We start from the raw sequence: 22,291 nt of genomic DNA on the forward strand, positions 1-22,291 counted from the left end.
TCTCGGGCGTTTGGGCATTAGTCATGGGGAAATCACCCTCTACACTGCCCAGTAGGACATCATATCTGTCAAGTATTTTGGATATTATTTAAGAGTTCACTCGGGAGTTGGGTGAAGTTGGGCAGTGATGTTGTTTATCTGAACTTTGGTAAAGTCCGTAACAAAATCCCGCGTGGCAGCTGATCGGGGAGGTTCGGTCACGTGTGATTCACGGGGAGCTGGCGAGGAGGATTCACTCCGGGCTCGAGAACAAGAAGCAGAGGGAGATGATTGAAGATGGTTTTAGCGAATGGAGGCATGTGACGAGTGGGGTGTGTGTGTCAGTGTTGAGACCTCTGTAATTCACTATTCATGCCATTGATTTGTGTATGAATCAACATGGCTACAGAGAGTATTATGTACAGTTGTGTTCACCCTACTGTAGTAAATATATTTGCAAGCTGGAGAGGGTGCGGAAGAGATTGCTGAAAATGTTGCCTGGACTATTGGGCCGCCAAGTCATAGGATGCGTTTGGCCGAGCTGGACCTTTATTCCAGAGGAGAATGAGGGTGACATTGTAGGAGCTGATGGAATCAACAGGGAGTTTAGATAATGTGGATGGTCGTGGTATTCTCCCCAGGGATCAAGATCCAAAATTGTTTTATGTCACTCCAGTACACAAGTGTGAAGGAGAACGAAATAATTGTTACTCTGGATCCAAAGCAATACAGAAAAAAAAACGATGGAGACCACAATAATAGACAAAACACGATACATAAAGTATGATCGTTTAAATCTATTGATTGTCTGTCCATAAGGTGAGGTTAAGCACAGGAGTGTCTGGACATATGAGACTGACATTGATTGTCTGTCCATAACGTGAGGTTAAGCACAGGAGTGTCTGGACATATGAGACTGACATTGATTGTCTGTCCATAAAGTGAGGTTAAGCACAGGAGTGTCTGGACATATGGAGACTGACATTGATTGTCTGTCCATAAAGTGAGGTTATGCACAGGAGTGTCTGGACATATGAGACTGACATTGATTGTCTGTCCATAAAGTGAGGTTAAGCACAGGAGTGTCTGGACATATGGAGACTGACATTGATTGTCTGTCCATAAAGTGAGGTTATGCACAGGAGTGTCTGGACATATGAGACTGACATTGATTGTCTGTCCATAAAGTGAGGTTAAGCACAGGAGTGTCTGGACATATGAGACTGACATTGATTGTCTGTCCATAAAGTGAGGTTAAGCACAGGAGTGTCTGGACATATGGAGACTGACATTGATTGCCTGTCCATAAAGTGAGGTTAAGCACAGGAGTGTCTGGACATATGGAGACTGACATTGATTGTCTGTCCATAAAGTGAGGTTAAGCACAGGAGTGTCTGGACATCTGAGCCTGACATTGATTGTCTGTCCATAAAGTGAGGTTAAGCACAGGAGTGTCTGGACATATGAGACTGACATTGATTGTCTGTCCATAAAGTGAGGTTATGCACAGGAGTGTCTGGACATATGGAGACTGACATTGATTGTCTGTCCATAAAGTGAGGTTAAGCACAGGAGTGTCTGGACATATGAGACTGACATTGATTCTCTGTCCATACAGTGAGGTTAAGCACAGGAGTGTCTGGACATCTAAGACTGACATTGATTCTTCTTCTGCATGTGACTTGCGCCTTACATGCCTGGCCGATCATGACTCTCCACATCCAATGTTCCCTCACAGCGTCGATGATACCTCGCACACTTAGATCTGTTAATTCTTTCACAGTGTCCATATATTTTCTTCTTTGCCTTCCTCTGTCACGTTTCCCAGCCATACGGCCTTGCAATGTAAGACATTCTATTTCTCCCTTTCTAATGACGTGGCCCGGGAATTTAAGTTTCCTCTCATGTAATATTCTCATTAAAGATCTTTTTGTCTGGGCATGTTGGAGTACTGTCTCATTAGTTACCCCATCTCTAGATGATATTTTCAGAATTCTTCTGAGAAACCACATTTCTACTGCTTCTAAGTTTCTTTGGAGTTCTGATGTTATTGTCCATGTTTCGGAAGCATACAGCAAGATTGACCAGATGTAGCATTTTAGTAGCCTAAGCCTTGTTGTCACAGAAATGTGTCTGTTGGGAAAAATAGATTTCATTTTTTGGAAGTTGTTTTTGGCAATGGCAATTCTTCTTTTTATTTCTACTTTACTTCCAGCATCTTGTGATATAAAGCTACCCTGGTAATTACAGCTGGTCTTTTGTTCAATCTCTTTTGTTACCGATGGACAATTGGCACTTGGGAGAATTCTGCTCTTTTGATGTTATGATATATTTGGATTTTTTTTTTACAATTGATGGTCAGACCAAAATCTGCACTTGTTTGTGCTACTTTGTCTCGGAGGATTTGTAGGCCTTCTGCAGCACTTGCTATTCGGGTGGTATCATCTGCATATCTCATATTGTTGATGTTAACACCTCCAATTTCTATCCCATTTAGGTCTTCTATTTCTTTGAAAATAATTTCAGTATAGATATTAAATAATTTCAGTGAGGCAACACATCTCTGTCTAACTCCTGTTTGAATTTTAGTCCAAATGCTTATTAAATCATCAATTTTTACCTCCACCATTTGATTCCAATATACATTTTGAAGAGATTATTGGTCCGTTCCGTCAATGTTTAGTTTAGTGGGAATCTCATCCTACATCTGTCGAAGGCGAAAACGCCAAGTTCACTCAACCTATTCTCATAAGGCTTGCTCCCCAATCCTGAAAAATCCTTATGAATCTCTTCTGCAAACTTTGTATAGTTTCCACATCCTTTCAGTACTGAGGGGATCAGAACTGAATCCAGGACTCCAAGTTGGGTCTGACCAGGATCCTAAATAGCTGTAACTTTACCTCTTGACTCTTGAACTCATCCCATGGTTGATGAAGGCCAATACACCGTACGCCTTCTTAACCACAGAGTCAACCTGCGCAGCTGCTTTGAGTGTCCTATGGACTCGGACCCCAAGATCCCTCTGATCCTCCACACTGCCAAGAGTCTTACCATTATTATGTTCTGTCTTCATATTTGACCTACCAAAATGAACCACCTCACAATTATCTGGGTTGAACGCCCTCTGCCTCTTCTCAGCCCAGTTTTCCATCCTATCAATGTCCCGCTGTAACCTCGACAGCCCTCCACACTATCCACAACACCCCCAGCCTTTGTGTCATCAGTAAATTTACTTTTTTTGTAATTTTTTTTTTATTGGTTCATCATCAAACAAACATTTCCATGAGATATACTTCAGATATTGTACATACATATCACATAATCATATTTGCCACAAATATCATCTCTCTCATGATTCTGCCTTCTTCAACTACACATAGTGCTTTCCCCTTACACTCCTTCTCTACCTTTCCTGCCTGACCCCACTCTGCTTCCCCTCCCCCACCCCTTGATCTTTCCCCTTACCGGGTTTTCACCTGGCACCGAAAATCCTTCTCCTTCCCACCCTTCCTCCTACTTTATAGAACATAGAATAGTACAGCACATTACAGGCCCTTCGGCCCACAATGTTGTTCCGACCCTCAAACCCTGCCTGTGATATAACCTCCCACATTAAATTCCTCCATATACCTGTCTAACAGTCTCTTAAACTTGACTAGTGTATCTGCCTCCACCACTGACAGACAGTGCATTCCACGCAACAACCACTCTCTGAGTGAAAAACCTTCCTCTAATATCCTCCTTGAACTTCGCTCCCCTTACCTTAAAACCATGTCCTCTTGTACTGAGCAGTGGTGCCCTGGAGAAGAGGCGCTGGCTGTCCACTCTTAATATCTTGTATACCTCTATCATGTCTCTTCTCATCCTTCTCTCCAGAGTAAAGCCCTAACTCCCTTAATCTCTGATCATAATCTATACTCTCTAAACCAAGCAGCATCCTGGTAAATCCCCTCTGTACCCTTTCCAACGCTTCCACATCCTTCCTATAGTGAGGCGGCCAGAACTGGGTACAGTACTCCAAATGTGGCCTAACTAGAGTTTTATAGAGATGCATCATTACATCGCGTCTCTTAAACTCTATCCCTCGACTTATGAAAGCTAACACCCCATAAGCATTCTTAACTACCCTATCTACCTGTGAGGCAACTTTCAAGGGTCTGTGGACATGTACCCCCAGATCCCTCTGCTCCTCCACACTACCAAGTATCCTGCCATTTACTTTGTACTCTGCCTTGGAGTTTGTCCTTCCAAAGTGTACCACCTCACACTTCTCCGGGTTCAACTCCATCTGCCACTTCTCAGCCCACTTCTGCATCCTGTCATTGTCTGTCCCCAATCGTTGACAACCCTGTACACTATCTACAACACCACCAACCTTTGTGTCGACTGCAAACTTGCCAACCCACCCTTCTACCCCCTCATCCAGGTCGTTAATAAAAATCACAAAAAGTAGGGGTCCCAGAACCGATCCTTGTGGGACACCACTAGTCACAAGCCTCCAATCTGAATGTACTCCCTCCACCACAACCCTCTGCCTTCTGCAGGCAAGCCAATTCTGAATCCACCTGGCCAAACTTCCCTGGATCCCATGCCTTCTGACTTTCTGAATAAGCCTACCGTGTGGAACCTTGTCAAATGCCTTACTAAAATCCATGTAGATCACATCCAGTGCACGACCCTCATCTATATGCCTGCTCACCTCCTCAAATAACCCTATCGGGCTTGGTAGGCACGATCTGCCCTTCACAAAGCCATGCTGATTATACCTGGTCAGACCATGATTCTCTAAATACCCATAGATCCTATCTCTAAGAATCTTTTCCAACAGCTTTCCCACCACAGACTGTAGTGTCCCTGCCCCCTCCCTCTCAGTCCTGCCGAAGGGTCTCGGTCTGAAACGTTGACAGTTCGTGTCCACGGAAGCTGCCCGACCTGCTGAGTTCCTCCAGCGTGTTGTACGTGTTCCTTTGACCCCAGCATCTGAGAGTATTTGGTGTAAAATCCCGCTCCCCATACTAACACGGGTTATACTGACCAAAGAATATACTGCCGGAGGAACACAGTGGGTCGGGCAGCGGCTGTGGAAGGAAATGGACCGTCAACATTTCGGGCCGAGACCCTCCCTCTGGACTGAGAGTGGACAGGAAATATTCAGAGAAAAGCGGTGAGGGGTAGGGATGGGGCAAGAGCTGGGGAGAGAGAGGTGGATCCAGGTGAGGGGGGAGGTGGCAAGGTGGAAATAGTGACATGGGTGGAAGGTGAGTTGTGGGTTAACACAGGGCTGCAGAAATAGAATTTAATTCTATGGAGGATTATAAGAAGTTGGACAGTGTTTGCTTTAGAGATTCGCCAGACTGATTCCTGGAGGACGATGAAGTCTCAGTGATCATCTTCACATAAATCAGAGGCCGGCAGATGTATGGAGACCGAAGGGATCGAGGAAATGAGGATCGGGGAGAAACATGTGGGCTGAGATGGGAGAGCAGCCGCCATCTTGTTGATGGTTGGAGGGGCAGAATAGCCTCCTACTGCTGTTTCTCACTTGATGTTACAGGGTTCCTGTTCAGTGAGGCTCCGGAGGATTGTGAATAGAAATTATTGTTTATAAACATACAAGTGATTTCAATGAAACCCGCGGAATTCCTGTTCGGGTGGGCATTGTGTATCGGACCGGGATGGAATCGAACCCGCAAAGCTCCAGGAACCGGGAGGCGGAGCGATGGGGACGGGAAAGATACAGAGGGGAAAATTAAAAATGTAGCTGGTGTAAGTATGGAATAAGGTTTAAAATGCGGCAGGTAGGTCGGGCAGTGTGTGAGGGTCGAGGAGCAGGGTCCCGGTTCAGGCGGGAGTCCCTCCACCCGTCACGTGATCCAGCGTCTGGCTCCCATTTCAAACACAGATCCGCAGCATCTGAGGTTTTCGCTTCCGAGGCCCCGCCCCGCTCTCACAGTCTCCGGATGGGCGGTGCTTTTCTTTCCGTCCTCTGTTGAAGCGGGTCGTCGGCGGGGAGCTGGTGGACCGATCGCTCTTTGCGGGACAAATTAATCAAGTTCTCATCGGTGAGCATTGAGGCCGGTCATTAGGGGTGAACGCGACCGACAATTTCCCATCGGTGAGTACTGAAGCCGATTCGAGGGAGGGGGGTGGTTGAGGGTACCTGATGTCGGGCAGAGAGTCCCGTTAACTTCCTCGAACTGGCGGCCTCGTCCCGCTTCCTGGATCCAACCTGTCGTGGTCGGTCCGGGCTATGGGACCTTCACGCCGGACCGCCTGAGATGAGCCGCCGCTCAGCCCCTGGTGTTCTGCTCCCAGGAGCGGGATGAGGTGGTGATGCCGAGATTAAACACACGCATTAAGATGTACCTGGGGAACTTTACCTCCATCACCCGGCCCGGTAGCGGATCCAGACTTCACCTGGATCGACGCCTGGGGTCGGTAATTGTTTTACACGCTTCCATCACACCAGAAGCGGCCGTTCGGCCCGTTGTGTGCTTGCAGACAGCGAGGGTTAAACAGAGTGATCTCACCATCGGGACACTGCTCCACGTGTATGAGTAGACGCATGTTTCCCCCGTTCAGACAGAGGTTTATTTGAATACCGCACACGGCGGGGTAAAAGCGGCCATTTCAATTTTAGTTTCAGCGTTACAAAATGGCTGCAGTGTTCGTCTTTGTCAAAACGACACTTGTAGCACATGATGAGTTTGTTATTTCCTTTTTCGGTTATTTTCAGTGAGCCACTTCCTCTATTTCCATCAGCCTGTCAGAGCTGCAGCGAGTGTTTCTTTGGTTCTGTGGTCACGGCCTCTCAGCGCAGAGACAGTGGCCTCAGGGGCAAATGCACAGAGCGATAGTGGGGGGAAAAGATGCTGTGAGCATTGACTGTATGGGCTGTGTTACACCAGGGTCAGAATGAACTGAGAACTGACACATTGGTTGGGGTGGGGTGGCATTGACAGTCACGGGTGGCAATCAGTTACTATCTGTGCATTAAAATGAAGAGGGAGGAAATACTACAGTTGCAGGAAATTTAAAGTGAGGAGGAGAAAAATACTGGAGACGCTCAGCAGATCTCGGACAGTCTTCCACCATTTCACCTTTCAGAGATGTAGTTTGATGTACTGAGTTCCCAGCGTTTTCTACTTTGTAATTTTACATTTTGTTCCTGCTACACTGCGGGAAAAAATGGCAGCCAGCTGTGCTGGGCAAGATTGATCAAATGTGCTCGGTTTTGCTGCTGGGGTCAGGCTGAAGTGTATCCGCATCCTCTACACAGACCGGGGAACCAGTCTGAGCCCCGGCCCCGGCAGAGGGTCATTAGGTTCCAGTTCCACCCTAGTTTGTGAATCGGACATGGCAGGAACACCACGGCAAATCGCCCGCACCAAAGCGTCTGTGTATGGGTGATGATATTGGGCTGGTGACTCTGAGGATATGGAACTGGCAGTATGCGGGCTTCAGTCCAGGTTGGTAATTCCACAGCTGGGATCGGAACTTTCTCAGTCTGGAGTGAAGCTGAAGTCTCGGGCGGTTGGGCATTAGTCATGGGGAAATCACCCTCTACACTGCCCAATAGGACATCGTATCTGTCAGGTATTTTGGAGATTATTTAAGAGTTCACTAGGGAGTTGGGTGAAGTTGGGCAGTGATGTTGTTTATCTGAACTTTGGTAAAGTCTGTAAAAAATCCCGCGTGGCAGCTGATCGGGGAGGTTCGGTCACGTGGGATTCACGGGGAGCTGGCGAGGAGGATTCACTCCGGGCTCGAGAACAAGAAGCAGAGGGAGATGATTGAAGATGGTTTTAGCGAATGGAGGCCTGTGACGAGTGGGGTGTGTGTGTCGGCGTTGAGACCTCTGTAATTCACTATTCATGCCATTGATTTGTGTATGAATCTACTTGGCTACACAGAGTATTATGTACAGTTGTGTTCACCCTACTGCCGTAAATATATTTGAAACTGGAGAGGGTGCAGAAGAGATTGCTGAAGATGTTGCTTGGACTAGAGGGCCGAGTCATAGGAAGCGTTTGGCCGAGCTGGATCTTTATTCCAGAGGAGAATGAGGGTGACATTGTCGGAGCTGATGGAATCAAGTGGGAGATTAGATAATGTGGATGGTCGTGGTATTCTCCCCAGGGTTCAAGATACAAAATTGTTTTATGTCACTCCAGTACACAAGTGTGAAGGAGAACGAAATAATTGTTACTCTGAATCCAAAGCAAGACAGAAAAAAAAAATGATGGAGACCACAATAATAGACAAAACACGATAAATAAAGTATGATCGTTTTAAAATATTGATTGTCTGTCCATAAAGTGAGGTTAAGCACAGGAGTGTCTGGACATATGAGACTGACATTGATTGTCTGTCCATAAAGTAAGGTTAAGCACAGGAGTGTCTGGACATATGAGACTGACATTGATTGTCTGTCCATAAAGTGAGGTTAAGCACAGGAGTGTCTGGACATCTGAGACTGACATTGATTCTTCTTCTGCATGTGACTTGCGCCTTACATGCCTGGCCGATCATGACTCTCCACATCCAATGATCCCTCACAGCGTCGATGATACCTCGCACACTTAGATCTGTTAATTCTTTCACAGTGTCCATATATTTTCTTCTTTGCCTTCCTCTGTCACCTTTCCCAGGCATACAGCCTTCCAATGTAAGACATTCTATTTCTCCCTTTCTAATGACATGGCCCAGGAATTTAAATTTCCTCTCATGTAATATTCTCATTAAAGATCTTTTTGTCTGGGCATGTTGGAGTACTGTCTCATTAGTTACCCCATCTCTAGATGATATTTTCAGAATTCTTCTGAGAAACCACATTTCTGCTGCTTGTAAGTTTCTTTGGAGTTCTGGTGTTATCGTCCATGTTTGGGAAGCATACAGCAAGATTGACTAGATGTGGCATTTTAGTAGCCTAAGCCTTGTTGTCACAGAAATGTGTCTGTTGGGAAAAATAGATTTCATTTTTTGGAAGTTGTTTTTGGCAATGGCAATTCTTCTTTTTATTTTTACTTTACTTCCAGCATCTTGTGATATAAAGCTACCATGGTAATTACAGCCGGTCTTTTGTTCAATCTCTTTTGTTACCGATGGACAATTGGCACTTGGGAGAATTCTGCTCTTTTGATGTTAAGATATATTTGGATTTTTTTTTTTACAATTGATGGTCAGACTAAAATCTGCACTTGTTTGTACTACTTTGTCTCGGAGGATTTGTAGGCCTTCGGCAGCACTTGCTATTCGGGTGGGATCATCTGCATATCTCATATTGTTGATGTTAACACCCCCAATTTTTATCCCATTTAGGTCTTCTATTTCTTTGAAAATCATTTCAGTATAGATATTAAATAATTTCAGTGAGGCAACGCATCTCTAACTCCTGTTTGAATTTTAGTCCAAATGCTTATTAAATCATCAATTTTTACCTCCACCATTTGATTCCAATATACATTTTGAAGAGATTATTGGTCCCTTCCATCAATGTTTAGTTTAGTGAGAATTTGAAATAATTTTTCACGCTGATTTTGTCGAATGTTTTAGTGAACTCAATAAATCATAAAAAAGACATCATTTTGATATTCAATTGCCCTTTCTGAAAGTATTCGTAGTATGACAATTGCGTTCCTAGCTCCTCTATCCTAAATAGACCCTTATTGCAGTTTAGAAATGTCTGGCCTTAACTTGTTTTTGATTCGACTCAGAACAATTCTCAACAAAATCCTTATTATGTGATTCACAAGACTGATTCTTCTATAATTTTCAGAGTCAATAGTTCCAGGAATTTTGGGCAGAGTTATAAACACTGATTTCAAGAGATCGTCAGGGAATACACCAGACTCATATACGCCATTAAACACTTCAGAAAGAATGTCTGTGCCCAGATCTTCTTGGGCTTGTATCAGTTCCATTGATATTTCATCAGGTCCAGTGGCCTTACCATGATTCATGCTTTTCATTGCTTTAGTTATTTCTTCTTTGGCAATCGGTGGGCCAGAATTAGGGTGTTTAATATCTGGGGATTCCCCTCTATTATCTTCAGAAAAAGCTGCTCTATATACTTTAGCTCTCACATACTTTATTGATCTGTTATGCATCCTGCAGAAGAGGTTTCCTTAATCCCAGTAATTTCCTTTTTTGTGCATATCTTTACTGTTGTTAATATAGCCTTCTACTTCATTGCATTTTTGATTCAGCGATTCTTCCTTTGCAATATTGTACAATTGTCTGGTCTGTGACATTGATTCTATGTTCAGAAGTTGACGTTCGGCACAGGAATGTCTGGACATACGGAGAGTGACATTGATTGTCTGTCCATAAAGTGAAGTTAGGCACAGGAGTGTCTGGACATATGGGGACTGACATTGATTGTCTGTCCATAAAATGACGTTAGGCACAGGAGTGTCTGGACATATGGAGACTGACATTGATTGTCTGTCCATAAAGTGACGTTAGGCACAGGAGTGTCTGGACATATGGAGATGGACATTGATTGTCTGTCCATAAAGTGACGTTAGGCACAGGAGTGTCTGGAACGGTCAGGAAATATTAAATTGGTAGTGGGTGGGGTGTGGAGGGTGAGTTGGTGAGTAGAGGTGTTGATCAGGCTTACTACTTGGGGAAAATAACTGTTTTGAGCCTGATTGTCCTGGCGTGGGTGTTACAGATCCACAATTCCTTTAAGGTAGCACCAGAGTCATAAAGTGAGTTTTGGGCAGATTGACCTTCACAAGGCAGGCTATTATGAAGAGGGGTTGGGATATTAATGCTAAAGTTGTAAAGGGCACCGTGATTCTACAATAGGCAGAATTGTCTGCAGTTCTGGTCAGCTACTTGGAGGAAAGTTACCGATAAGCGTGAAAGAGTGCAGAGAAAATCTCCTGTACAGAGTGCTATATTTTCAATTTTATATTTGAAACATTTTGTTCCTGTTACACGACGAGGAAAGGGGCTGCTAATTGACTTGGGATAGAACATAAGAACATAAGAGATAGGAGCAGAAGTAGGCCAATCGGCCCCTCAAGCCTGCTGCGCCATTCAACAAGATCATGGCTGATCCAATCTTAACTCTAGTTTTCACCGAATCCCACAAGGCAACAGTGCCAACCAACAGGGCACCATGCCGCCCATTTTATTTTATTATTCATCCCGCCCAAACCCATGTGATCGCCCGGGGAAAAAAAAACAAGTTGCCAATTGAGGAGAAAAAATCTGGAAAATTCCTCTCCGATCCATCCAGGCTATCGAAAACTGGTCCAGGAGATCACATGGCTGATCTAAACCTAGCCTCCTGTCCTCTTACCTGCTCGCTCACCGTATCCCCTAATGCCATTTTTATCCAGGAAAATGTCGATCTCCATTTTGAATTTATTGAGTGTAGTAGCTTCCACAGCTCTCTGGGGCAGTAAATTCCACAGCCCCACTACCCTCTGAGTGAAGAAATTTCTCCGCATCTCAGTCCTGGAACGGCATCCCCTTATTTTAAGATTATGCCCCCTAGTCCTAGTTTCACCCGTCATTGGGAACATTCTCCCCGCATCCACCCGATCAAGCCCCTTCACAATCTTATATGTTTCAATAAGATCGCCTCTCACTCTTCGGAACTCCAACGAGTAGAGTCTCAATCTACTCAACCTCTCATCATACATCAACCCACCCATCCCCGGAATTTACCTAGTGAACCTTCTCTGCACTGTCTCGAGAGCCAGTATGTCCTTTCTTAAATATGGACACCAGAACTACACGCGGTACTCCAGGTGTGGTCTCACCAATACCCGGTACAACTGCAGTAAGACCTCCCTGTTCTTATACTCCATCCCCCTAGCAATAAAAGCCAGCATTCCATTGGCCTTCTTGACCACCTGCTGCACTTGCATACTAACTTTTTGTGTTTCCTGCACCAGGACCCACAATGAATCTCTCATTGTGAGATGTGGGAACTCCCAGTGTGAGGTGTGGGAAATATGTGAGAGTCTCTCGGTGTGGGATGTGGGAACTCCCAGTGTGAGGTGTGGGAAATATGTGAGAGTCTCTCGGTGTGGGATGTGGGAACTCCCAGTGTGAGGTGTGGGAAAGATGTGAGAGTCTCTGTGTGAGATGTGGGAACTCCCAGTGTGAGGTGTGGGAAAGATGTGAGAGTCTCTCGGTGTGGGCTGTGGGAACTCCCAGTGTGAGGTGTGGGAAAGATGTGAGAGTCTCTCGGTGTGGGCTGTGGGAACTCCCAGTGTGAGGTGTGGGAAAGATGTGAGAGTCTCTCGGTGTGGGATTTGGAACTCCCTGTGTGAGGTGTGGGAAAGATGTGAGAGTCTCTCGATGTGAGATGTGGGAACTCCCAGTGTGAGGTGTGGGAAAGATGTGAGAGTCTCTCGGTGTGAGATGTGGGAACTCCCAGTGTGAGGTGTGGGAAAGATGTGAGAGTCTCTCGGTGTGGAATGTGGGAACTCCCAGTGTGAGGTGTGGGAAAGATGTGAGAGTCTTTCGGTGTGTGCTGTGGGAACTCCCAGTGTGAGGTGTGGGAAAGATGTGAGAGTCTCTCGGTGTGGGCTGTGACCCTCTGAGCTTGGACCTGGGATACCACACCTGATCTGATCCAGATAAAATGAGTCAGGGGATCAAGCTGTCCGGGTTTATGAGATGCTGAGCGAGTATTTCTGTTCTGTGCTCAGGTGTTTGGTTGTGAAGTTCCTTTGGAAGCAAAGCAGAGGACGAGTCCCCATTCCATCCCTCACAGGGAGAGGCTGTGGTTAAATACGCTGTTTTGTGTTTGCACCGGTAGAAATAGACCGGAGTTTCAGAATTCAATTCGTATTTGGACATTCCCCCTGACTGTCACCTGTCCATCTGGCAGTGGGAGTCAAAGAGAAACTCCTGGTGCTGAAGATAGAACAGAACATGGAACAGTACATCGCAGGAACAGGCCTTCCCGCCACAATGGTGTGCCAAACCAGCTGAAAAGTAAATCAACACCCCCGAAATAAACTAATGACTCCCTCCAACACAATGTCCATATCCTATCAATCTTCCTCACACCCATGTGCTTATCTAAACGTCGCTTAAAAGCCCCCATTGTATTTGCTTCCACCTCCATAACAGACAGGGCAATCCAGGCATCCACACCTCTCTGAGTAGAACAACTTACCCTCAGTCTGAATCAGAGTTTCCATTGACTCACTCAGGAGAAAGTTTGGTGAGTCTCATTTACTCAAACGCCAGTTCTTTAGACATTACATTTCTGTACCAAGGAAGGTAGAAAATAGCTGGAGTCAGACTGAATAAGGCTAGAAATACCATTTATGCCTCTATCAGACTCAGTCGCAATCATTGTAGATGTCAGCATCAGCTCTGCGAAGCCACACACATTCCCTCACATTGCTTGTCCATTTCCAACATCACCTCTGACCTTTCCTTGCTTCGTCTGTGTTACGTCACAATTATCTCAAAATGCGTGGAGAATTTCCTCCCGTTAGAAGACGCCGCTTTTGTTTCCTGCTGCAGTGATTGCAGAAATGTGGAATCACCATGAACTACAGCAACATGTCATTGACTCCTCTGTCTATTGCAAGCTGCAATGATATACTTGCCCTAGAGTATATCGTCGTGCGAGCCTCTGCTGAAAGCAAACCCCCTTGAAGCCAAATGTCCCAACATCACATTTCACTCAGTCCTAACTAACAAATGCCAGCCAAAAATTTACATTTACCTACCCTGTCGTCATCAAGTGCTTTTCTACTAATAAATTGTCAGAACCTGCGAATCTGTGATTAAGCAGAATTAGGTTTTACAATGAAGTTATGCTCCTGTTTGACCCTGTACCAAAGGCCTGAAAATTAGGACCATCTCAGTGCACACTGTGGTCAGCATTGTCTCGATGGGCTGAAGGGTCAGTATCTGTGATCTGTTGCTCTGTGCCTCTATAGGAAGTATGTTCCAGATATCATTGGACAGACATACAGATATGGTTTGGGAGTTGATGCGAACTGCGGCTCTGATACGGAGAATGGCTGTACTGTCACATTTGCAAAGTAATCCAACTCTCTCTGACTCACTGTCTGCTTGTTGTGTGTAATACAGGTCATCACCAGCAGGTAGAGCTGTCCAGCACCGGGATCAGAGTGTAAACAAGACGACGACAATCAACAACCGTCAGTCAGAATCAGAATGGCTACAGGTATGTTCACCTGGATCTTTATAACTAAACTTCTGCCCTGTTGGTGCACAATAGTTCAGATGAAGAAGCTTACTCAGGCACTAACAGGGCAGAGAAAAGTTTCATCAAGCAGTGTCATTGATCCCACTGGTAAAGTGCCTTTGTGTAATCGATCGGTCCAACAGTTCCAGCGCAGAGACCTGACACCAGTAATGGTCGAATGACTCCACTCACCAGGCAAAGCTTCACCTGAGTGAAAGGAGCCGGAGACCCCGAATCAGCAGGTTGAGAGTGAAACACGAACAGGAATGTGACAGCGGTGTTGTTTGTTATGTATAAGTCTACAGACAGACGGACATACATTATTGATCCCGAGGGAAATTGGATTTCGTTACAGCCGCACCAACCACGGGTAGTGTAGAAGTATAGCAATATAAAATCATAAATAATAATAATTTAATCATGCCAAGTGGAAATAAGTCCAGGACCAGCCTATTGGCTCAGGGTGTCTGACACTCCGAGGGAGGAGTTGTAAAGTTTGATGGCCACAGGCAGGAATGACTTCCTATGACGCTCAGTGTTGCATCTCGGTGGAATGAGTCTCTGGCTGAATGTACTCCTGTGCCTGACCAGTACATTATGGAGTGGAGGGGAGCATTTTCCAAGATGGCATGCAACTTGGACCGCATCCTCTTTTCAGACACCACCGTCAGAGAGTCCAGTTCCACCCCTACAACATTATCTAGGTTCAGGGTTTGTTGCACATCAGGGCCTGTTTAGAGGTGAAAGACATCTTCAACTTTCATTTACAAAATTCAGAGACAGGTGACAAGAGCATTTCCTGGATTTCAGAGATTGTGCGATAATACAACACTTCAGGTTTTGTCAGGGCAGCTCTCAACTCCCCCCTCGTTGCGCAAAGTAGATGAGGGGAGTTTTCCGAACTCTGTTTTCTGTAGCCGAGCCGAGAACATTGCCAGCCTTGGAAATGGCTGAGGATCAGGAGACACTTCATTTGTGGTCTGCATCGGTCTGTCACTGTCTGGTATGGAGGGGCTACTACACAGGACCGAGAGAAGCTGCCGGAAGTTGTAAATATTCAGGGAGCGGTGTCTCAGAAAGGCAGCGTCCACTATTAAGGACGTTCAGCACCCAGGGCATGCCCTTTTCTCACTGTTACCATCAGGGAGGAGGTACAGAAGCCGGAATGCACACACTCAGCGATTCAGGAACAGATTCGTCCTCTCTGCCATCCCATTCCTAAATGGACATTGAATCTTTGGACACTACCTTACTTTGTTCAAAATATACAGTCTTTCTGTTTTTGCACATTTTAAAAAAATCTATTCAATATACGTAATTGGTTTACTTATTAATTTTTTAAAATTTTATTCATTATGATTTTTCCCTGCTAGATTACCTATTGCATTGAACTGCTGCTGCTAAGTTAACAAATTTCACGTCACATGCCGGTGATAATAAACCTGATTCTGATTCTGTTTTACGTGTGCAAGTTTACCCTTCAAGCTCCCGTGTTCCGGCGCAAACTGTCCCAGCCGAACCAGATAACAAACAACCCCATCAGGTAACGTACTTGTGAATCTCCCCGACACTCTTTCCAGCTGAATCACATCCATCCTGTAGATTGTTAGCAACTGCATCCTTAGCAAATGCAAAGCTCTCTCAGCGAGACTTTGTTTAGCTACTGGAACTGCACGCAAGATTCTCCCTTTGCCAATGACTTGTATAGTTGCTACATGACAATTATTATCCAGGAGACGTGATGGGACCCAGGGGACCAGGCATCATGGGCTTCAAGGTTATGTTCAGTCTGTAACCCAGGGGACTGGACGTTGTCCATCTCAAGGCAGTGGTCAGTCTTTGACCCGGGGTACAAGACAGTGTGTGACAAAGCAACCGGAGAACGTTTGATCTGGAGGATCGGACCACGAGTAATCCAGTGGCTTGTCTGTGAGTGACACAGGTGACTGGACAGTTTGTGATCCAGGGAGATTTATGTTTATGGGAGATAATCCCAGTGGTAATTCCCGGTATCTCCTAATGTCTCTCTATTAATAACCGCCGGTTATTGGTGTGTTCAGCTAATGCGTAGTCGGTGATCAGTATTACTGTGTCTATCCAGTTCTTTTACTGGGAGTGGATGTGTCCACTCACTGGCTTACCGGGATGGTCACCTGGCAGGAGGTGTGGTTCACATTCACCAGCACAGTCCCACTCCAAATCCGGTCAGCCGGAGTCCCGGCCCCATTGCAGACACCCGTTGTGAATCCTTGTTCGAGCATAAATCACTCTAAACCTGCAATTCATCATTTACTGCAGGTGGGAAATTAAATCCGGTACAGAAAGTATTCAAGAGGTTTTTACCAGGCAACTCATCGAGGGAAGATGATCGGGACACGGGAAGCAAGGTTCCAAAGCAGGGTCAGATTGAGAGCAATGTCCCAATGGAATGCGGTTCGGCCGCAGAGGAGGAGGAGCAAATTCAGCCCAGAGACAGTGACGTCAGAGGCACCGATCAGGACCCTGGAACCGCTACAAGTGAGGCGACTGCCTGTCAGCCCAGAGACAGTGACGTCAGAGACACTGAGCAGGACCCTGGAACCGGCACAAGTGAGGCGACTGCCTGTCAGCTCGGAAACTCATCAAACACGGAATTGTCAAGTGCCCAACAGGGAGTGGGTGAGTGAAGCATGAGGGTGATGTGTTCGCAGAATGAGGTGGGAAGTGGGTAAATGTGATTCCTTGTTGGAGGGTTGGTCAGAGAGGGGAAAGTGTGGGCGTGGTGCATGCGGTGTAGTGTGGCACCGGTTACCGCACTACAGGAAATGTCCTACCTGCTCTGAGGATTTCCAGGATGTGTATCGGAGGAAATGCAGCTCTCCGGATAAGAGAGTATTTCCAGGATATGAGTTCTGGGAAATGTATTCACCAGGATAGAGAGAGTATCTCTGGGAAGCGATAACCCCAACATTTATTGCCCATTTTAAACTGAAATCGGTGAGTGGGTGGGACGGTGGGAGAGACAGGTTTCTGGTGAATGGGTTCCTTCTGGGAACGTCTAGCACAGCGCATTGATGGGTCGGTTTTTTAAGACCAGTGTTGGAGATTAGGGCAAAATACGTGTTTCCAGCTGAAAGCAGGTAAACATTGAGGTTCAAGACATGACTGGTTTGTTAGGGCTGGGTGAAGCAGTGGAGACAAGCGAGATTTGAGTTTGTGACTACATTCTCATTTTATATTCGCAGAGACAGAGTTTACAATCTCCGACCTCCTGGCAGAGGGGGGCGAGTATCGACTGTACCAACTGACAAAGTTCTACGGGGACAGACTCAAACATGCAATTGAAGAAAAAGTTGAAAGACTCGTTTGGATGTTGACAAAGGAGGGACATTTCAGTAGAGAAGAACATGAGGTGAGTGTATATAGTGTATTGTCACTGAACTGCTGGTATCAGAGGGAATAGTGATCAATATTAATCTCCTGCACGTTCTAGGAGTTCTACATGGCAGTGGAGACTTTGCTCTCTGACTTGTCTTCAGTAGATCTGTTTCGGCTGTTCAGGTGGGGAGCACTGGGAACTGTAGGTTCAGAGTCACCTTCTCCTCTCACACCTGCTGTATTTATCCGTGTACCAGACCTCATTCAGACCTTTGTCTTCAGTAGATCTGTTTCAGCTGTTCAGGTGGGGAGCACTGGGAACTGTAGGTTCAGAGTCACCTTCTCCTCTCACACCTGCTGTATTTATCAGTGTACCGGACCTCAGTCAGACCTTTGTCTTCAGTAGATCTGTTTCGGCTGTTCAGGTGGGGAGCACTGGGAACTGTAGGTTCAGAGTCACCTTCTCCTCTCACACCTGCTGTATTTATCAGTGTACCGGACCTCAGTCAGACCTTTGTCTTCAGTAGATCTGTTTCAGCTGTTCAGGTGGGGAGCACTGGGAACTGCAGGTTCAGAGTCACCTTCTCCTCTCACACCTGCTGTATTTATCAGTGTACCGGAACTCAGTCAGACCTTTGTCTTCAGTAGATCTGTTTCGGCTGTTCAGGTGGGGAGCACTGGGAACTGCAGGTTCAGAGTCACCTTCTCCTCTCACACCTGCTGTATTTATCAGTGTACCGGAACTCAGTCAGACCTTTGTCTTCAGTAGATCTGTTTCGGCTGTTCAGGTGGGGAGCACTGGGAACTGCAGGTTCAGAGTCACCTTCTCCTCTCACACCTGCTGTATCTATCAGTGTATCGGACCTCAGTCAGACCTTTGTCTTCAGTAGATCTGTTTCAGCTGTTCAGGTGGGGAGCACTGGGAACTGCAGGTTCAGAGTCACCTTCTCCTCTCACACCTGCTGTATTTATCAGTGTACCGGACCTCAGTCAGACCTTTGTCTTCAGTAGATCTGTTTCAGCTGTTCAGGTGGGGAGCACTGGGAACTGCAGGTTCAGAGTCACTTTCTCCTCTCACACCTGCTGTATTTATCAGTGTACCGGACCTCAGTCACACCTCTGTCTTCAGTAGATCTGTTTCGGCTGTTCAGGTGGGGAGCACTGGGAACTGCAGGTTCAGAGTCACCTTTTCCTCTCACACCTGCTGTATTTATCCGTGTACCGGACCTCAGTCAGACCTTTGTCTTCAGTAGATCTGTTTCAGCTGTTCAGGTGGGGAGCACTGGGAACTGCAGGTTCAGAGTCACCTTCTCCTCTCACACCTGCTGTATTTATCAGTGTACCGGACCTCAGTCAGACCTTTGTCTTCAGTAGATCTGTTTCAGCTGTTCAGGTGGGGAGCACTGGGAACTGTAGGCTCAGAGTCACCTTCTCCTCTCACACCTGCTGTATTTATCAGTGTACCGGACCTCAGTCAGACCTTTGTCTTCAGTAGATCTGTTTCAGCTGATCAGGTGGGGAGCACTGGGAACTGTAGGTTCAGAGTCACCTTCTCCTCTCACACCTGCTGTATTTATCAGTGTACCGGACCTCAGTCAGACCTTTGTCTTCAGTAGATCTGTTTCAGCTGTTCAGGTGGGGAGCACTGGGAACTGCGGGTTCAGAGTCACCTTCTCCTCTCACACCTGCTGTATTTATCAGTGTACCGGACCTCAGTCAGACCTTTGTCTTCAGTAGATCTGTTTCAGCTGTTCAGGTGGGGAGCACTGGGAACTGTAGGTTCAGAGTCACCTTCTCCTCTCACACCTGCTGTATTTATCCGTGTACCGAACCTCAGTCAGACCTTTGACAAGCTTCCGCACGGAAGGTTAGTTAGGAAGGTTCAATCGTTAGGTATTAATATTGAAGTAATAAATGGATTCAACAGTGGCTGGATGGGAGATGCCAGAGAGTAGTGGTGGATAACTGTTTGTCAGGTTGGAGGCCGTTGACTAGTGGTGTGCCTCAGGGATCTGTACTGGGTCCAATGTTGTTTGTCATATACATTAATGATCTGGATGATGGGGTGGTACATTGGATTACTAAGTATACAGATGATACTAAGATAGGTGGCGTTGTGGAAAATGAAGTAGTTTTCAAATCTTACAGAGAGATTTAGGACAGTTAGAAGAGTGGGCTGAAAGTTTGCAGATTGAGTTTAATGCTGATAAGTTTGAGGTGCTTTATTTTTGTAGGACTAATCAAAATAGGACATACATGGTAAATGGTAGGGCATTGAAGAGTGCAGTATAACACAGTGAACTAGTAATAATGGTGCATAGTTCCCTGAAGGTGGAATCTCATGTGGATAGGGTGGTGAAGAAAGCTTTTGGTATGCTGGCCTTTTTAAATCAGCATTGAGTGCAGGAGTTGGGAAGTAAAGATAAATTGTACAAGGCATTTGTAAGGCCAAATTTGGAGTATTGTGTACAGTTCTGGCCACTGAATTATTCATAAAGATGTCAACAAAATATAGAGAGTACAGAGGAGATTTACTAGAATGTTACCTGGGTCTCAGCACCGAAGTACAGAGAAAGGTTGAACAAGTTAAGTCTTTATTCTTTAGAGCGTTGAAGTTTGAGGGGAGGGGGGAGCTTGATAGAGGCATTTAAAATTATGAGGGGACAGATAGAGTTGACGTGGATAGGCTTTTTTCCATTGGGAGTAGGCGAGATTCAAACAAGAGGACATGAGTTGAGAGTTGGGGGCAAAAGTTTAGGGGTAACACGAGGGGGAACTTCTTTACTCAGAGAGTGGTAACTGTGTGGAATGAGCTTACAGTAGAAGTGGCAAAGGCAGGTTCAATATTGTCATTTAAAAATGGATATGTATATGGACAGGAAGGGAATGGAGGGTTATGGGCTGAGTGCAGGTAGGTGGGACTAGGTGAGAGTTATCGCTCGGCACGGACTGTGTTACTGTGCTGTAATCGTCATATCGTTGTATGACATAAGTGCAAGGGCTGCATATCTGGACTGTTGAACAGGCATTCAGTCTAAAATTAATTTTGCATCTTATCAGGACCGTCGGTCAAATTCACCTCAGCTCATTAATCCAGGATGAATATTAATCTGTGAGATTCGCCATGTCTGTCCATCTACTCCACAATAAATTAATTGTTTGCTTTTATAGAAAGTCACTGAACTGACAGAGAAGGGAAACCGGACAGAGAGCTCCAGACTCTTCCTCAGTTTGGTGAATGGCAAAGGCTCCCGGGCCCGGAGGGCGATGTGGGAATCCCTTGTGATGTGGAGGACTGAGTTACCGAAGTTGGACAGGATACTGAGGGAAATACAGGAGCTCGGTATGTTAAAAACACGCACTGAACACAAAGGCACATTAAATAGTTGTAATTATTTTAGTTCTGTTTTCATGAACTCTTTTGTTGATTTAAACAGGTCCTGACCCAGAGGAATACATAAACATCGCACAAGGGTTGTCTGAGTTACCCACTGAACTGATAGGTGAGTGATGAAATGCTCCGTTCAAACCACATCTCAAATGTTAGACTGTGACTTGGCAGAATCTGGGAACGAAAATCCACCATCAATCATTCGCCGATCTCTGGTTTCAGGTTACAATTCAGATCATCTCTCGTTGCAGCCTGAACATTGTAAAGTGTATTTTTCCAGCTGTTCCAGCTGTTAATGTATTAATCCAGCCCTTGTGTCTCTGAACCCTCCACTCCGGGTCCTAACGCTCTGGGAATCCCCACACACCCCAGACAGGCTCCTGACACACTGTATGACCCAGTCCAGGTGACCTTTCTCTCTTCAGACCTTTCAGATTCCGAAGCACCTTCTCCTTCGTAATAGCAGCTGCACTCAATTCTGTCCGCTGATGCTCTTTACAATTTGGAATTCTGCTAGTGACTTCCACAGAGTATGTCTGACATTTCCTTTTCACCCGTTACTAAATCTACAACATCATTTTCCAGAGGTTCGATATCAACCCTCTACTTTTTTTACTCTTTATATATCTGGGAAAGAACAAAAAAAAACACTTTGTTATCCTCTCTTATGCTATTGACCATACCCTCGCATTTCCTGCACATTCACGTATCTCTTGAAGAACCTATAACATAGTTGCCTCCAACACGACCCAGGCTGTGAAAAATCTGCCCACATGTACTCTAAATTTACCCCATTTCACTTTAACCAAATGCCCTCTGGTATGAGTCATCAATCCCAAGTTGAAAGCAAAATACAGGCACTCTACCCCAAATCTTATCTCTCAATCTTATAAACATCAGGCAGATCTCTATTCTAACTCCAGAATAAACAATCCAAGTTTCTCAAAGCTCTACTTGCCTCACATGGCACCGAATCCAAGCAACATCCTGGTGAACCTGTTCTGCACCCTCTCCAATCATCCCCAGTGCTGGACAATCAGAAGTGAACACAATACTCTAGATGCTTCCTAAAACCTGAAGACTTAGGAAGATAATTAAGCCATTCAGCTCAGTGAATTTGCTCCGCAATTGCTCTCAACCCCATTATCCTGCCTTCTCTAAATGCTGACGCTCTTCCGAATCAGGAACATCTCTGAGTAAAGAAACCTCCATTTCCCGCATGTTCTGTTCCTGTTTTGACACCATTTGTGTTTGCAGTGGACACCTGTGACTCCCCAGTGTGTAGCTTTGCCAAAATGCACAGTGTCCTGCTCTCCATATTTCCACACCAGGTCAGCAATAACATCGTCTGTTAATGATGCAAA

General features: G+C 45.7%; 2 protein-coding genes across 5 annotated transcripts in view; one reads left to right on the forward strand and one right to left on the reverse strand.

Annotated features, from left to right (window-relative positions):
• The window catches only part of LOC140719867 (uncharacterized), a 331,537-nt gene that overhangs the window by 197,503 nt on the left and 111,743 nt on the right, over positions 1-22,291 (reverse strand). The gene's annotated exons all lie outside the window — the stretch shown is intronic.
• The window catches only part of LOC140719941 (NACHT, LRR and PYD domains-containing protein 3-like), a 52,502-nt gene that overhangs the window by 1,552 nt on the left and 28,659 nt on the right, over positions 1-22,291 (forward strand). The window contains exons 1-6 of one of the 4 annotated variants that reach the window (XM_073034859.1): positions 5,900-6,094; positions 14,062-14,158; positions 16,478-16,837; positions 17,410-17,570; positions 20,708-20,879; positions 20,974-21,039. In XM_073034859.1, the coding sequence (XP_072890960.1) occupies positions 14,149-14,158; positions 16,478-16,837; positions 17,410-17,570; positions 20,708-20,879; positions 20,974-21,039 (769 nt within the window). In that variant the 5' untranslated portion in view covers positions 5,900-6,094; positions 14,062-14,148. Of the gene's footprint in view, positions 1-5,899; positions 6,095-14,061; positions 14,159-16,477; positions 16,838-17,403; positions 17,571-20,707; positions 20,880-20,973; positions 21,040-22,291 lie in introns of those variants that run through there. The other 3 variants (XM_073034855.1, XM_073034856.1, XM_073034857.1) reach the window with 3 other exon arrangements.

The sequence above is a fragment of the Hemitrygon akajei genome, unplaced genomic scaffold (genome assembly GCF_048418815.1).
Source record: "Hemitrygon akajei unplaced genomic scaffold, sHemAka1.3 Scf000033, whole genome shotgun sequence".
Lineage (NCBI taxonomy): Eukaryota > Metazoa > Chordata > Chondrichthyes > Myliobatiformes > Dasyatidae > Hemitrygon > Hemitrygon akajei.